The sequence below is a fragment of the Diprion similis genome, chromosome 3 (genome assembly GCF_021155765.1).
Source record: "Diprion similis isolate iyDipSimi1 chromosome 3, iyDipSimi1.1, whole genome shotgun sequence".
Taxonomy (NCBI): Eukaryota; Metazoa; Arthropoda; class Insecta; order Hymenoptera; family Diprionidae; genus Diprion; species Diprion similis.
Window position 1 is genome coordinate 2305944 of NC_060107.1, and position 17141 is coordinate 2323084.

Below are 17141 nucleotides of genomic sequence, written 5' to 3' on the forward strand. Positions count from 1 at the left end.
AAACAGCGCGACTTTGGAACGTTATTCATTGTATTTATTAACGATGCAACTAAGTATAGTACTTTGAAATTCATGACTCAACACCTGACGACCATACACACATACAATGAATGCTGCTGAAGCCATATTTACGGCTGAGGCCTGGGCAAACAAACTTTAGGCATATTACACACGGTACTTAGAAAAGTTTTACCATTGTGTTCAAACATGGAAGGCAATAAAAATTTCTCTATGACAAACTATTCAATTTTTGATTTATTTATCTAAGAACATCCACAATTTAAATACAAAAAAAAAAAAAAAAAAAAAAACGTTGATACTTTTTCCTTACTTCGGGTTTTTATTTTTTTCATGCTATATTTTTCAATTTGGTCACTCATTCCAACTGATGTATGACATGTTTTTTTTTGTAAGTGAAGCCGAACAAAAATTTGAAAAAAAAAATACAAGTAGAAACTCAATCCATATTATCGATTAAAATGCTATATTTTAATAAATAATACAGTTACTGCGGGATCAAAGGCACGGAAATTGAAAAACCAAAATTATTAAGCACAAACTAGTGTTTGTTGTCCTTACTGTATACACAAAAAAATAAATTGACAGTTTTACAAATTATGAGAATCCAATGTGACGCCTAGTGACAGTAGCTGCGTCTTCTCTGAATACATCAATTGCACCCAGATACATATTACCTAATACCAAAACCAAAATCCATCCGTTGCTATCAATATCTGTACCTATTTCGTATATTATGTATGATCCGTTTTTTCTCTCCTTATTCACTTCTCTTTAAATTCTTCTACAATAACTATTCAATATGTGACAAAAGTTTTTAAGCGGATTACCTAACATAAGGCTGAAAAATATTGCTTCCTATAATATTACAAAAACTTCGATTATTAGAATATTATGCCTATACGGTATACTGTTATATTTTCTTCTATTTTTACGTTTTTTTTTCTTTAAATTTTTCAATTTTTTTTTTTTTTTTTTTTTTTTTTCTTTTTTTCTTTTTTATTGAAATATATATACGTATATATATAACAGGATATCCCACGAAGTATCAACAAGTTGAAGCGACCGATACAGATAATTTATGATGACGAGGTGTTGCTGGTGGTAATGGCTGTGGAGTTTTCTTAGGTAGTGGCATGGGTGGTTGGTTTTTTTAAAAACCGTGAACCTTTAGCTGGTCAGGCTTTGCCAGACCTGATTTTGTTAGCCACTGGCATATATTCTCTCGCTGGTCCCCCTGCAGCTGCAGCACCTCCCCGTACTCCGGGTGCTCGATTACTGTCCCATTGCAGGCAAACTCCTGGAAATTATCAAGAAATCTTCAGTATTAATGTCTAGAATTAGTGAACTAACATCAAAAGTTCAAATCGGAAGGATTTGAGTATATTTCTTACTAAGCACAAGTGGGAAAAAAAAACCAGCATATCGAATTCCAAAGACAAATACACAAACATATCTACAATTTGCCATGGCTGTGATCGACCTTCACATAGCTATGTTAGTTCCTGAATCAGCATCAACTATGCTAAATTGGGAGAAGGTCAACAAATACGCGTACATTAGACTTTCTTAGATCTACGGCATCGCAAGCATAAACATAGGAATGAATATCGATATTGGTTAAATATATTAAATGAATACATTCAAAATGATGAAATTATTAAATATTCACAGAAGAAGTAAAATAGTTCACAAAGAGGGATGAAAAAAAATAACTCTTTGTTAGCAATGTGGAAAAAAATAAAATCGCGTCATTTCTAAATATAGACTAAACTTTTCATAGGCGGATGACAGCTCAAAAAAAGCTGGTAATGTGACAGATTCATCCCATACCTTTTTACATGCCCGTACAATTTTTTTCAAGTCATATTCCGAAGATAGTCCTTGCACCGTGGTTAAGGTCTTACGACCATTTCGCTGCTGAATCCTTATATGCACGAGACCGTCTTGGACATCATCATCTGAACCCTTGATTGCATCTGCAAAGGGGTCTAAAAAAAAAAGAACCGACAAGAAATCAGACAATGCTGGGTGAAAATGCTTTGAAAACCAAATTAAATACGGGCCAAGTTAGCACCGAAATCAAGCTAATAGATTCTGGCATTAGACGGGTTGATTAGTTACAGATGCTGAAGTAAATTAAGGCTAATTTTGACGAGTGAAAGAGCTTTACGGGGTACAATGACGCAGCAAAGACGCTACGCCATTTTGATCAAAGTGTCTCGAGGGCCAGTCGAGGGATTTTACGTTACATATCGTTATTAAGTACTCACCGAATGTGTTAAGATTCTGGATGGACATACGACAAACAAAATATATCCCTTTGAGATATAGATCTGCAAATTGCAATTACAATCGAGCTTAGTGACGGATGAAATAGGATAACACAGGCACTACGCGAGAATACTGCTAAACCCAAAAAATCTTGCACACAGGCCAAACGCAACCGGAAGTAAAAGTTGCATTTGTCATACCCGATGGGTGGGGTTACCAACGTGTTCCAAAACACATCCACCCTAATCCCACTCTTGTCATGAACTCTAGCGATCACATAGATGTCTCACCGTGGTTCACAATTTGCCCGCGGTGCCTCGAAAGTAGGATTGTGGCACTGAGGATTAGCTGTACAATAATTTGCAACAATCGAAAGAACAAAATGTCGGAAGTCCAGTGTGAGCGTTAACTGGAGTGAGTCCCGTGTTGCTAGATTTGTGTGAATTGGTGATTTAGCACCCGTATGGCATTATAAATAGCAAATACTGAGATAATAAACGCGGTGCTCACGCCTGTTTTTCTAATTATATAATTTACACACAATGATTACTTGAACTTTGTAAAATGTCTCGACACAGGAACGTCCGTTCTGAATTCGTGAATTACTCTGATGGTACATATTTTCTAGGTTATGTTTCTCAACTCTTTTTGCGTCTTTCAAAACGAACACGTATTTCTGGTTAGAAATTATCACATATTTCCTCACGCTGATAAATTCCTAGTGAAAAAATATACTGAAGACGTATAAAAATATGAAAACGATAATTAAATAATCAATTACAATTTGGAGTCACTTTGATTTAAAGAATGGACCTTTAGGTTTTGTAACAAGGGAACTGTTGGCATGAGGAATTATGGTGATTCTCAAAAATCCCGTATACATTCTATTAAAAGTATTTTAACATATCACATTACAGAGTATGAGGGATATGACGATGTTTATGGGCATTCCGTTGAAGATGATTACTGTGTTTCTCCAAGCGGTAAATACCAGCACTGACTATACATATGTGGAACTTATTCATTCCTCTTAGCTATACGTTTCAGACTGTACTGACAAAGTTTCAATTTTAGCGGAACAATTCTTATTTGACCGAAACAAGCAGCATAACATTTCTTCATACATTACGGAAGATGACATAGCGGAGGAAGATGAAACTCAAGAGGAAACGCCATTGCCCTCGAGCTATAAAAAACCGGAACTCTCAGTTCTTGATGCAACAAAATTAGAATCCTGCATCGAAGTTATAAAAAATGTTGTCGGCGACTCGATCCCTGAATCTACACTCACGGAAATTATTCTCAAGCATAACCTTAACTCAGAAGCTGCACTTGACGCTATACTTGCTACTACATCGTCAAACAATGCATCTGGTATGCCAGCGCCAGTATGAAATTAAATTTTGATTTTTCACTACTAAGCGGTAAAGAAGTAATTTTGAAAATATCTATTTTTTTCTCACAGAAAAGCCGGTCCTTAATCAAAATAGTGAGGATCTTCTTCAAGGTACATTTTAATTATCAATTCCAATTAAGTAATATTAGCTTCACAAAACTGAGACTTTACTTTAATTTAACACCGATCTTTGAGACTATTTTTATTCTGATAATTTGTTGCACTTTATTCTTTTTTTTTTTTCGTGCCGTTGAGTGATCAAATTTTTCTCTGTGACAATAGTATGTTAAAGCACAAAATATTGACAACTATATATGACGTTGACTTCTTACCTTTTTTTTCATGTGCGGTATTACTTCATTGGTAAGGTAAGATCGCCAAGCTTCTACATTTGGGACTCTTAGCGATTTAGTAGCTTCTTTTCCATCGGGTCCAATAATTCCCAAACTGCAATTCAAAAAAAAAATTAATTCATGCGCCTCGTTAGATCAATCTTTAGACGATGAAGTATCTGTAGACAGTACTAGCCTAGTAGAAAATGATTTTAAGCAGACAGCAGGTTTTTCAATCTCAAAACAAATTGTTGATCACATTGAAACAGCAGCCTCACCAAGCAATACAAATATTCAAACGTTTGGCTCATTGGCTGATTTGACTGCCCATCACTTACGAAAGTCTGGTAGTTCAGGTGGAATTAGTAGTCCAGTAATTGGCTCACCGAATACTGGTTTTGTAATTCCAAAACTGAGGACGATTAGTAGTTCTTCAGGAACGCCACCAAAAATTTCGTTCAAACAACCTTCAGAATATTCGTTCCCTAGACAGATTATTGATCTTGACGATGCTTCTAGTTGTAAAAGTTCTGAAACTGATTCTAAAATCGACGCCGATGTGCCTGTACAGGCTAGTTTCCAATGCACGAGAACTCCGTCTCCGGATAATTGGGTGATTGATTTAAGCTCTGCATTAAGCGAATCGTTTCCTCATGTTAAGCCATCGAATGATGAATCGAATTCAAAATCAGCTGAGGATTTGAGTCACGGTATTTCTCGGCTTGACATTTACATGAACACTGATACTCCAGATGCAATAGAAGCTGATCCTTCCAATGTTTTCTTTGATTGTAACTGGAGTTTGAGTAATCTGCAGCATATCAAACTCCCATATACAACCAAAATGGTTTCATTATTTGGCAAGATTTTGTGTAGAAAATGGAAACTTAAAAAACCTTACGTTCGAAATGAAGGAAGTGTGGAAGTCATAAAACGATTCGATTTTTCAGTACCCTCTCCGGATGACAGAATTCTCGTACACCTTAGGAAAAGATTGTAGCAGAATTCTTGTTAAAACTCATATATTCAAACTCAACTATACATACCACATCTTGACTCATTACATCACAATCAATTTATTCAGGACAATGAGTCCTACCAGGATTAATTGACTGATGTAATTTTTTTTAGACCATAATTTCTTTTTGATCCTATATAAATTTTCATATATTAGTTGTGCTTCTCCACTTTTTGACTGTACAAGCCGGGATTGAAATGAGCTTCATGTCATAATCTTATTATTTTGAACAATTCTGATTTGGAGATAGTTTGAAAACATATTGAAATAATCTTTAGCCATAATTCTTATAAGAATCATTCTACAATTTTATCGTATGTACTTGAAGTAGTTATCGAACAATTTATAGTTTCAAAGAATTTCTTTTCCAATTAAAAATAAATCCCGTCGAATGTACTAAATAAGCAGCATATGTGCAATGTTCCAAACCCTCAAAATGAACCTGTTCATCACATTTTCAGAACAAATGACTACCCATTTTAGTATATTAGGATAATCTATTTTACTAAACTGTCAAAGAATAGTAAGTTTATAAATAGTTTTATAATAGGTAAAAAACTAGCTGCTAAACCAGCTGTACCTGTGCTACTATCCTCCCCCGCTGTAAAAGTAATTCCATCAGCGACACGGTCGGTCGTCAAAGGCTTTGATATTAGTGGAACAGACGGAGATTTCCTTAACACAACAGTTGAGAGTCCGAGATCTCAAAGTCCATTCTCTGGGCAAACCTCACCTGATATTCGAAGAAAGGACATCAAAACAGTTTCATCAAAATCAAATACCCCGAGATGTCAGTCTCCAGCAGCAGAACAAGATAATAAATCGAAATCAAATAGTAAAAAATTGGATGCAATCAGCCTGTTTAAGAATGTCCGTGGAGACATAAAGGAACAGTTGCACTTGGTAGTCGTCGGCCATGTTGATGCTGGAAAGAGCACATTACTGGGTAGGCTTCTCTGCGATCTAGGACAGGTGTCTTCAAAATTATTACACAAATTTCAAACTGAAAGCAAGAAGATTGGCAAGCAATCGTTTGCGTACGCATGGGTGCTCGATGAAACTGGTGAAGAAAGGTAAACAAGCTATTTAATTGCCATGAAAGACATCCGTTCCATACTCGCTATGATTTTATGCATGCATGTTCTTATTTCACTTAGGGAACGTGGTATCACAATGGACGTTGGTCACTCGAAATTTGAAACCGCTACTAAAACTATTACACTTTTGGACGCCCCAGGTCACAAAGATTTCATTCCAAACATGATTATGGGTGCGACGCAGGCCGATGTTGCACTCCTAGTTGTTGATGCCACGAGGGGAGAATTTGAAACTGGTTTTGACAGCGGTGGACAAACGAGAGAACATGCTTTGCTTTTACGCTCTCTTGGTAATTATTATATCACACCTGAGCATTACCCAATCCTGAGTTTTATTCAGAAAACTTCAATATTTTGAAATATCATATCCAGATCTTAGGATAAAGTATTGAAATTTAATAAATTTTTATGGCTGATAGAATTTAATTTGAACAACTTAAATTCCCCCAAAAATATATGCTCATATTTAAACTGATATCTTATAGGTGTCTCTCAGCTGGCAGTAGTAATAAACAAATTGGATACCGTTGACTGGTCCAAGGATAGATACGATGAAATAGTTGAAAAGATGAAAGTTTTCCTCAAGCAGGCTGGTTTTCGAGATGCCATACCATTCGTACCATGTAGCGGTTTGTCCGGGGAGAATTTAGTCTCCAAGTCCAAGGAAGAAGGTCTCATTAAATGGTGAGTTCTCAATATTCGATATATTGGCAGTAAATATCAAGATTTGTTATTAATGTATGATTGTCATATGTGTCAGGTACAAAGGACCCACCTTGACCGAAGTTATCGATCAATTCAAATGTCCGGAACGGCCAGTTGACCAACCATTCAGGTTTTCCGTAAATGACATTTACAAGGGAACTGGCTCAGGATTTTGTGTGTCAGGACATGTTGAGACTGGGATAATTTCCACCAGTGATAAGGTGTTAGTACTACCCCACAACGAAGTCGCTTCTGTCCGAGGTTGGAGAATTTTTTAAAATTGGAGTAGATAATCAAATCAGTATTCAACCGGAACTCTCTTTTTTAGACAGTTATCATGACTGGTTATTTTCAGGCTTACAGATAGATGAGATGCCTGTAACAAATGGGTTTGCCGGTGACCATCTTGTCTTCACATTGACGGGGATAGATCAGCAGATTATAGCCGTTGGTGACTTGTTATGTGATCCCCAGCACCCGGTCCCAGTTACGACTCGATTTGAAGCGCACATAGTAATATTTGCTGTAGCGATGCCGATTACTCGTGGCCTTCCAGTAGTAATGCATCACCAGTCTCTCGTGGAGCCAGTGGTGATAAAGAAACTCGTTGCTCAGCTCCACAAAAGTTCTGGGGAAGTGATAAAAAAAAAACCTCGATGTCTGCCTAAAAATTCTAGCGCCATAGTTGAAATAGAAACTCAGCGACCAGTTTGCATGGAATTATTCAGAGATGTTAAACAACTTGGCAGAGTTATGCTGCGTGTGGGTGGTTCTACTATAGCTGCTGGTTTGGTTACTAAGGTATTTTCTTCCACTTGTACCGATAACAATGTACGGTGTTCTTTTCTTTTAGCTTGAAAACTGTGTAGTGTGAATTTGCAATTATGAAAGTGGGGGAAGTGAGTGATATAAGATTCTAATTACTCTGGCATGTGGAATCTGAACCGCGAAAGCTTAATTCATAAAAATTTATAATATAAATATATTTATGTGTCGTTACTTTTTGTTTCAGATATACTGAACTAAACGGAATAATTTTGTACAAGGATGGCTTATAACAATGAATTTTAGTATTTTACAATATACCTGCGATATAATATATTTATAAATTACGATGATTTTTAATACTAATTAGATTGTAGAATTAATTATGTTACTTTTCAGCCAATAAAATCATCGGTAACGTTATAAAATTTGCAAGTGCCAATATATTTTCATGTTGAAAATCATTCTACATGATCCATAAAATTTGTTTTATTTCTCTTGATGTTCGTGACTTGAAGAACAATTGCATTGTTGGGTTATTTTTATATATATAAGAAAAAAAAATTTTCTTCGACATCAATTTTATGGAAAATATAACTTTTTAACGATTGTGGGGCCTGTAGAAATCCATCCTATAAGAATAATATTCAAATTTCGCGCGTACCACGTGCGCTGATCACCTAGCATGGCGATCGACCACACTGTTATTAAAGCTAGGTTATGTTACGTTCAACATAAAGTTCTTTCTTAAATTTGGAAAATTTCTTTCGCTGCACCTGCATCGATGTGATCTAAGAAAGTTCGTAATGTATTTTCCTCAACTATATTGTTTTTGCTAGACTACTACGATGCGATATGAATAATTGAGGCGAAAAATCTTCTATCGAATATCATTGGTAAAAATGAGTGAAGAATCTTTTACAAATTACTATAAGATCCTCGGTTGTGACAGAGATTCTACGTATGAAGATTTAAAACAAGCATACCACGAGTTAGTCTTGCGTCATCATCCTGACAAGGTTTCTGCTAAGGTGAGCAGCGACGCTAATGAATTTCACAAGATTGATGAAGCGTGGAAGATCCTGAGAGACCCCTGCTTAAGAAGGCAATACGACATTGAATACAGGCAAGCGGAACTAGAAGCTGATTGTGAGCTTGTTTATGCCAAGTTAAAACCAGAGGAATTGGAAACTACTGGAAAAAATAATGCAATGTCGTATCCCTGCAGATGCGGGAGTTCTTATTCAGTAAACGTCGAAGATCTGAGAGAGAAAAATAACGTCTTGCATATCTATTGCGAAGAGTGTACTTTCATGATTATTGTAGAAACTTGATTGTAAAATGAAATGGACCACTTTTTAAAAAAATGTTATCTTAAATTATTACAATAATCCTTTAGTCTTTTTCACTATAAGTTACTTAATACTGCAGAGACAATTTAATTTAATGTAATATACTATACATATTGTACAAAGGAATAATTTTTGATAAATTGAAAACAATGGATGAAATAAATATGTGTACATATAACGCATGTAAAATGCAGCAACATTTTCTATTTCTTATAAAAAATGATACAACAGATAACACATTCTTATAATATAAACTATTGAGCAATATACAAATAAAACATGATCCTTGGAGAAAGATCATGGTACAACAAGTAAAGATGCGTTTTTAGGGATCACACATTCAGTTCATTTCAATTATAAGTTAGACAACGCCGTTTATAACATGCAGCTCAACGATAATTGACTTCATCATCGCAATTAAAAAAAAAAAAAAAAAAAGAAAAAAAAAATTCCCATTCCATTTCTGGTTACGATTTTTTCCTTGATGGACAATAATTAATTCGCGTGAAAGACTTCACTTTTGCACGCGTATTGCACAAGTTTGAGAAATTGAAAAAAAAAATTAAAAACACAACTCTTCTCATTGTATCATGACTGAAACAGACTTATGTTATACATAAAATAGATGTTCAAATCGAAGGTCGCTACATAAAAGTTGACCCGTTTACTGCATTTCCAAAACATTATCTGGACTTGGTTTCATTTCCTTTCTTTCTTTTTTTACAATTACCTAGTTCAAACATGGATTTATCAGTTAAGAGATACGTAATTACAATTTTAGCAGAAAAAAACGTTTTTCAAACACAAACATATATATTATATAGTATTAAGCAATATTATTAAGGAATTGTAGAGAATGATCATTGAGAATTATGATTAATGTGATTGTTAGTATTTGTTCGGCTCACAGTAGATCCTCAATACTGGACGACATTCTCGAATAAAAGCCAATATATAATATAGTATCTCTTATCTTGGGTAAATCCATGAATTAAGTTAATTAAACTTCTAAATCTTAATGACATTTGTTTTTAATTGCCCCTCCGCAGATCTTATCCTCAAGTTAATTCTCACAATACATCGCCGTATAATTTTGTTGCATTATATTAATGAGAAATAGGCACGAATTGTGGTAAATGCTTGCAGCTAATGCAGCAATTATAGATTATAAGACATCCCACCAGTATATTAATACATGGTGAGCTCAAATTTCTTTGTCTCTCAATTCTTTCTTGAATAAATATTTACTGTTAATCGTGCCGAAATTTGTTTACGGTCGTAAAACTCACATACTGTCCAATTGATTAAACTTTATTTTTCTATTATGTAATACCCGGTAATTGAATGATGTTTCAATTTTTTTTTCATGTACATAATCTGGATAATTGAACTTCATCCTAGCTGTATGCCCTTTAAAGAATTATAAAAATGATATTACTGTGAGAAAAGAAATCCAACATTGACAATGAATCCTTCTGATGCTCATTGTAGATTTACAGCTCAGTCATATAATACTAGTACACGTTTGCGAAATACGAAATTCAACCCTAACGTTGGTAATTTTAGTTTTAGCAAGTTACATGCAAATGAAATCTGCATCCCACTACACAACAATATTCGCCACCTATTAATAATTTTTGACGCGCAGTTTCTTTATTATTTCATTGAAAATATATGATATACACGTACTCCTCCATTGTACATTAAAAAGTTACCGAAATTATTATTTTTTTTTTTTTTTTTTTTTACCACCTAATGGTTCTCATTAATTTCGTTAGGCACATACATTAGGATCTCATTGTTCAAAAACAGAACTGAATTGCAATTGCGTGCAACTCTCCATAATAATAATAATAATAACAATATTAATAGAAACGTACATCACGAGAAGTGCAATTTTTGTAATTTTTGACATTATTGACTTTACGCTCGCTTCGCTTTCTGTTGTGCATGGGCAATAGCAACGAAATTCATTGGAATTGTGATAGTGTGTAAAGCACGTAATCTTCTGTAACTGACGATCACATGTTCAACAAAAGCCTTACAGATCCTTCATAGATTCCGTGGAACCTTTTTTTTTTTCTCTAAAGTTACTTTGAATTAGCTGGGAGCCACCTTAAATATACATTACAGGCTGGAGTGGACACCGTGTTCGATTCGTCTTATGAACATATCTCATTCAATACGGTAATTATGAACTTCTAGCAGCCAAGGAATTCCTAATCAGTCAATTTTATGCGCATAAGGTACGTGACAAAATTTAATATAATAATCTAGGGATGGCTAGAAGGTAGATTCTAAATGCCTGTAGAACCCGACTGGTTTTTTTTTCTCTTCTTCTTTGATAGATGGTATGTTAGATGTAGGTATTGCTGTGTAATTTGATCTATTGAAGAGATCATCGTTAATTATAAAATTCTAATATTATCTCTAGCACGGCATTTTTCAAATGTAAATACAAATGAAACAATAAATTTCTACAAGATTAAAAAAAAATTCTTTTTATTCTTTCAGGCGATATTCACAAAAGGAATATTCTCTTTCAAATTAACAATCGCCGAATTCAATACCTAGATCCTGATGCGAATTAATTTAACAGCAATAAATAGTAATTGATAAAATTAACGAAATCTATAATTCTTTCGAAAATAATAATGCCCTAATCATTCACTCGTCTCCACTTTCGTTCAGAATAATTCAAACAGAATTTATAAAGACAAAAGAGGAAAAAAAAATAATTAAACAACAATTATTGCTTTACTGGCATAGATTGAAAAATAATGTTTGCTTTCTGAGTGTCCACATTATTAATTCCAAGTCAAATTCTAGCACACAAAACATGCATTTTGTTGTACTCATGCTGTAATCTTATCCTTGAAGATCACAAGATCCAGAAGATATGTGTTATTGATTCAATTTTGAGATATATATATGTATATATGCACCAGTTCTTGACCTATTCCTATCTGAGGATGATACGTGGGAGCAAAATATATATATATATATGTATACACACACATATATTTTGTGCGATAAAATATGACTTTTAACTCGGCACGGCATTCTAAATACCCATGTAACATCAGGTAGATCTCGTATGTTTCAAACTGATATATTCTAACAAAGCTTGCATTGCTGCAGTTGCCTGTTGAAGAACAAGTAAATCGGCGAATAGCAAAGACCTGTAACTTTTCTAGGATTTTTCATGCTGTTTTATCATATTTCTGGCCATTATTTTCGTTGTACTTTCGTTCAACTCAATGTATGTTAACAACGTGACATACTATATCTCAGGACAGTTTTGCGGGATCGTCAAGTGCACTGTGCCTCATTTATTATTCTCTAAAGAATAAGTGATTTTGTTCCATTACACATATGATAATAGCGAAGAAATCAATATAGAAAAAAAATTCCGAACTTTGTACATACCAACTCCCTAATTGCAACTCTGGATATTTCTTTTAAGATTTGACAATAAAAAAAATATATACCAGTAGGTTTTATACTAAAGTTTTGGTGAGTTGCACAATTTTCACATTGAGTTGTGAAAAGAAACGAAATCAACTTGATTTCAATTCAAATAAATGGGGCACAGCTCAGCTCAGTATGAACGGAAACTTTGATTATAGCGGTTTTTCAGCACGGGATAATGCTGCACATTTTTTTATGAACTCAGCTGATTAGCGCTTTAAATCCTTTAAGATCTTGCTTCCTCTTAGGACATAATATGTACATGCCAATAATTGAATTCTTTCAGAATAGTATGAATCCATTATTAAGATTTATCCTGAATTGTCTAATAATTGAGTAATAACTTCGATAGCTCCTAATATTCCGCAATTTGCCGTAAGATTTGAATTTTATATTTGTACTTTGCAGTACGTACGACCCACGATCAACAAATATTCATTGTGAAGAACCTAACGCTCATTTTAGAACTCCCTTCACAATAATTTCATGCAGTCTTATCACAATCACACCATGTAATACATGAACATTGTACAGTAGATTGGTTATGCTACCTAATTATAGTATGTACAGAAGTCACATAGAGGAGTCGTCTCTCCCAAAGACGGGAAGACTATTTGGCCTCTACGTCGAAGTCAAGAACCAGCAGTTTGGTTTCCTCGGTGCCATTACGACTGCCCACGGCACAAACCAGCTTCGTATCGCTTGCCCGAATTCTCCAAACTACACCTCCACTACCCCCACTTTCCAGAGCCACAAGATTTCTTATGAAGTCTCCTGAAATCACGTTTTGAAAAAAATAGCATTTCACAGTACGGTTCCAATACGGTAGCTTTGATATTATGATATTGCTTTTGGCAAAGAGGCGAGATAGTAACCCACCAGTCTTAACATCCCACAATTTGACAGTCCCGTCATCAGATGATGTAATCACAAAGTGACTGTTGAACTGCAGACAGGTAACTGCGGATTGATGTTTATTTGGCCCGGAAAGAGTTTGGAGACAATGCCCACTCACAATATCCCAAACTTTGACAGTGGAATCGGCATTACCGGATACAAGAATATTGTTACGGAGCTCCATGCCTGAAGTAAGAGACTGATGACCCATTAGGGTGTGCCTACAAGCTCCCGTCTCAACTTCCCATACTCTAATGCTTGTGTCCAACGATCCGCTCACCACATGGACACCATCAAACTAGACGAGACAAGATAAAATAGCAATTATTATTAAATGATGTAGTTATATCGCAGCAGCTCTTTGCTAACAACATTTTCAAGGTTTTCAGATAACAATACTAAAAATTTTCATACACCTAGTATATAAAGTTAAAGTGCAATAATGCTTTCTTCTAAAAGCCCTTACTTGAAGGGAATAAACGCGATTGGTATGTCCTTGCAGTGTGTGAAGGCACTCTTCTCGTTCAGGATTCCATACTTTGACCATATAGTCGTAAGCGCCACTGACCACGAGTTTTCCATCATATTGCACGCATCTAACAGCCGCGAGATGTCCGACCAAAACATGGAGACACTCCCCTGTATCAACTTGCCACACCCTCAGTGTAGCGTCTCTGCTGCCACTGACCACCTTGTTGCCATGGAGGTGCATACACCTTACTGTCGATGTGTGACCGTAAAGCGTATGTATACACTGGCCCGTCTCTGCGTTCCAAACCTTCAAGGTGCGGTCTGTGCTCCCACTGATTACTGTAGTACCCGACATCTGTGAGGACCAAACACCACCCGTGTGCCCAACCAGTGTCCTTAAACACTGTTGATGTAAAATTGATGTAGTTTTATTTTGATATGAAGTGTGCTTGACTCTGCGTGTTTTAAATGGAGCAATGTTCTAATTTCAAAGTGGATACGTCTACGAATATTATTCAGATGCATTAGAAATGGTGCAACAGAAATGAATGTGAAAAAATTCCGGTATTTCTTAACAAACTAAAATCTGGACGTTCAATATAGGACCAGATAGGTATGTGGTAATATATCGAATATATGATTTTGTAATTTATAACAAAATCGTACACAATGCTTGGATACAAACAAAACAAAATAATCATATGAATTTTACTGAATACAGTAAGTGTTTGATAAAGTAGATACTTGACAAAGAATAATGTAAAATTGTTGCAAAGTACGAGTAATAGAGTTTAGACGTTTGAATTACCTTTCCCGTAACAGCAGACCAAACTTTGAGGGTATTGTCGTCTGAGCCACTGACAATTCGATTTCCAGAAAACTGGAGGCAGGTAATGACATGGTCGTCGTGACCCTTCAAGACTTTAGGTGTACGGATTGGTTTAGTTCTCCAATTCATTTTGATGTTATGCTGTCTCATATACGCCTGCTTCCATGGTGAGGAGCAACTATTTGAATTTCGACTATTTTTACGTTTTGGCGTAGGTAGATCTTTAAGGTCTTCTATCCCGGTTGCTCGGCATTTTTCTTTCCACAATAGATTGTCATCTGCAAGAAAGCGCCAATTTCTGCATGTTTGCGCAGCTCGCAATAAATCTCTTGGTTCTAAGAAGGCTAAGACTGACAATGCCAACTCTTTAGGGAGTAACGAAATAAAGTCCCTCTGAAATTGTGGTTCGATGACTTGCATCATATGCCGAACTTGTGTTGGTTCGCATCTTTCTATTAGCTCATCAATAGCCAACATTCTTTCTGCATTTGACCATCTCTGTAAAAAATTTTTTGCTCAAAGGTTGTTTGTCATTAAAATCATCGAATCCACAAATCTTCACAACTTACCTGGAATTGTAATAGCCAACTGCTCATTTCAGGTGGGGGATTGTCTCGGGTTGGAATGATGCTTCTCACATGCTTTCCTTTGTCGTCAACCCGTTTCACAACCCTACAAAATAAGTTAAAATTGAAACTAGTTGATAATGATCTTACACAATTATATTTCCCTGTTGCAACGAATCAGCGTAGCTAAACGATTGAAGCGTATTAAACTGAAAAAGAAAAAAAAAATGTTAAAAGTTTAAACTACTCACATAATATAAGTCTTTTCCTCTGGGTTAAGCTTTTTACAGGGCAGTGTAGACTCCGCTTCGCTCTTCCGTTTCCTCTGAGGCTGCACTGCGTCTAATGGAACACATGTGTGAAGTATGGGACTAAGTGGTCTCGGTGGTAATGTTGGTGACGATTGCAACGATAATGAATGGCAGTCATTGGCATCATTCTCTTCTCCACATTCAGCATCACAGTACATGCCCCCATCACTTGTCTGAACATTGGTGAAAAGAAAGTTCTAAATAAACAGAGAACCTACAATATACTTTCGTATCCGCAATGCTCCTCTCTTATCTACCTCGCTTTCTTCATCCGTACTATCCTCTTCTTCTTCCTCGCCTTCTTCTCCATAATCCTCAGACTCTCCATCATGAACAAGTGCGGACTGTAGAGGATCTAGCGTACTTGGTCCTGGAACACCTTCGACACCTTCAACAGGACTAGGGCTTGTACCTCCTGGTTTTTCTCCTCCTAACGCCTTGGACGATGACGAAGGGGTAGACATCACTGAGTTCTGGCGTTATCACAGGCCCAGAAAATTGAAAGCATTACATTGATGTGAGATTCTCTAGGTCAAACAGTCGTCGTATTAAATTTTTGCTGTGTAATTTTTGCACTATAATCATTTGTTTCATACTAAAATAGAAGGTCGAGCGAATTTTGGACAGCCACTGGTTTTAGAGGTTCCTTTGAGACAGAGGAGTAAATACAAAATGAGAGTTTAAAGCTCCAAATCAGTGCTATTAAAGATGAAACGGTTCAGGTTTACAATATTGCTCTTAATTTGAACCCCAGTCGTGAAAAGAAACTTGTTTATGCCACACCTGCGATAAACGACAAGTATGGTCATGATATTGGTTCGTAATGAAATGAAATCAACTGGTACATAATAATAATTATGTCAATTGTATTAATGAATCGGATTAGATTTTTATGGAGGTTAAAGAAGATATATGAAAGTTATTAGAGAGTTGAATTAAGGTGTACGTGATAAAAATCAGATGGACGAAATACATGCAGATGATAATTCAAACTAGAATTGAGGTAAACCCTAACCTTGAAAAGGAGCACAAGTAGAACTTGCCATTTTGAACATAGCCTTTAAGAGAAAATGTAACAAAGGGCCGGTTTGCCACACCCTGGGATGCAGGGAGCGATTTATCACTCGATAAAATGAATAGATGTGAAACGGCGGTGAAAGAAATGTGGAAAAAATCAAATAGTAAGTTCATACCTGGTCGAGCGATTTCCTCTTCCCTGCCTTCTTTCAGCCGTACGGGTTTATTCAGTATCTCGCCTCGCGCGAGACGTCCCAACTTGTTCGGGGTTGTAATTAATTTTCTATCAACTACCCACAGCACGCATTTCTCGTATATTACACCTCGGCTAGGTTATAATCTCGCAAATTTATCCCCCACAATTATTATTCCACCACTAATCTCTGCAAATAAAAACAATAAACGCTGATAAACACGGCGTAGGATCCATCGACGAACCGAAGTTGTTCCCTTCGAACTCCGTGCTTCGCACGATGCCTTTGCACATGCGTTTACTTCGGTTAAAAAACCAAGTTCTCAACACTCTGGCCGCATTTCCGCTGATCTCTATACTAACTGGATGGCTGACTCAAAGAGTATGGCACTTTGGGCTGCTAGCGTCTTCGACCTGACAAGTCAATTA

At 35.9% G+C, this 17141-nt stretch overlaps 3 protein-coding genes across 3 annotated transcripts; 1 reads left to right on the forward strand and 2 right to left on the reverse strand.

Moving 5' to 3' along the window:
* Positions 1–337: 337 nt before the first annotated feature.
* LOC124404903 (eukaryotic translation initiation factor eIF1) lies at positions 338–2471 on the reverse strand. The gene is made up of 3 exons (XM_046879389.1): positions 2292–2471; positions 1852–2009; positions 338–1318 (listed from the first exon to the last, which is right to left on the reverse strand). Exons 1-3 carry the CDS (start codon positions 2317–2319, stop codon positions 1172–1174), a joined length of 333 nt encoding a protein of 110 aa, XP_046735345.1. The 5' UTR covers positions 2320–2471; the 3' UTR covers positions 338–1171.
* A 255-nt stretch (positions 2472–2726) lies between these two features.
* On the forward strand, positions 2727–8034 carry LOC124404894 (protein HBS1). The gene is made up of 10 exons (XM_046879379.1): positions 2727–2905; positions 3210–3275; positions 3355–3666; positions 3758–3799; positions 5589–6111; positions 6196–6425; positions 6621–6819; positions 6896–7101; positions 7196–7641; positions 7853–8034. Exons 1-10 carry the CDS (start codon positions 2857–2859, stop codon positions 7859–7861), a joined length of 2082 nt encoding a protein of 693 aa, XP_046735335.1. The 5' UTR covers positions 2727–2856; the 3' UTR covers positions 7862–8034.
* A 4123-nt stretch (positions 8035–12157) lies between these two features.
* LOC124404895 (F-box/WD repeat-containing protein 7) lies at positions 12158–17009 on the reverse strand. The gene is made up of 8 exons (XM_046879380.1): positions 16696–17009; positions 15760–15975; positions 15443–15675; positions 15195–15297; positions 14605–15123; positions 13792–14199; positions 13308–13623; positions 12158–13202 (listed from the first exon to the last, which is right to left on the reverse strand). Exons 2-8 carry the CDS (start codon positions 15964–15966, stop codon positions 13039–13041), a joined length of 1950 nt encoding a protein of 649 aa, XP_046735336.1. The 5' UTR covers positions 15967–15975; positions 16696–17009; the 3' UTR covers positions 12158–13038.
* Positions 17010–17141: the final 132 nt, after the last annotated feature.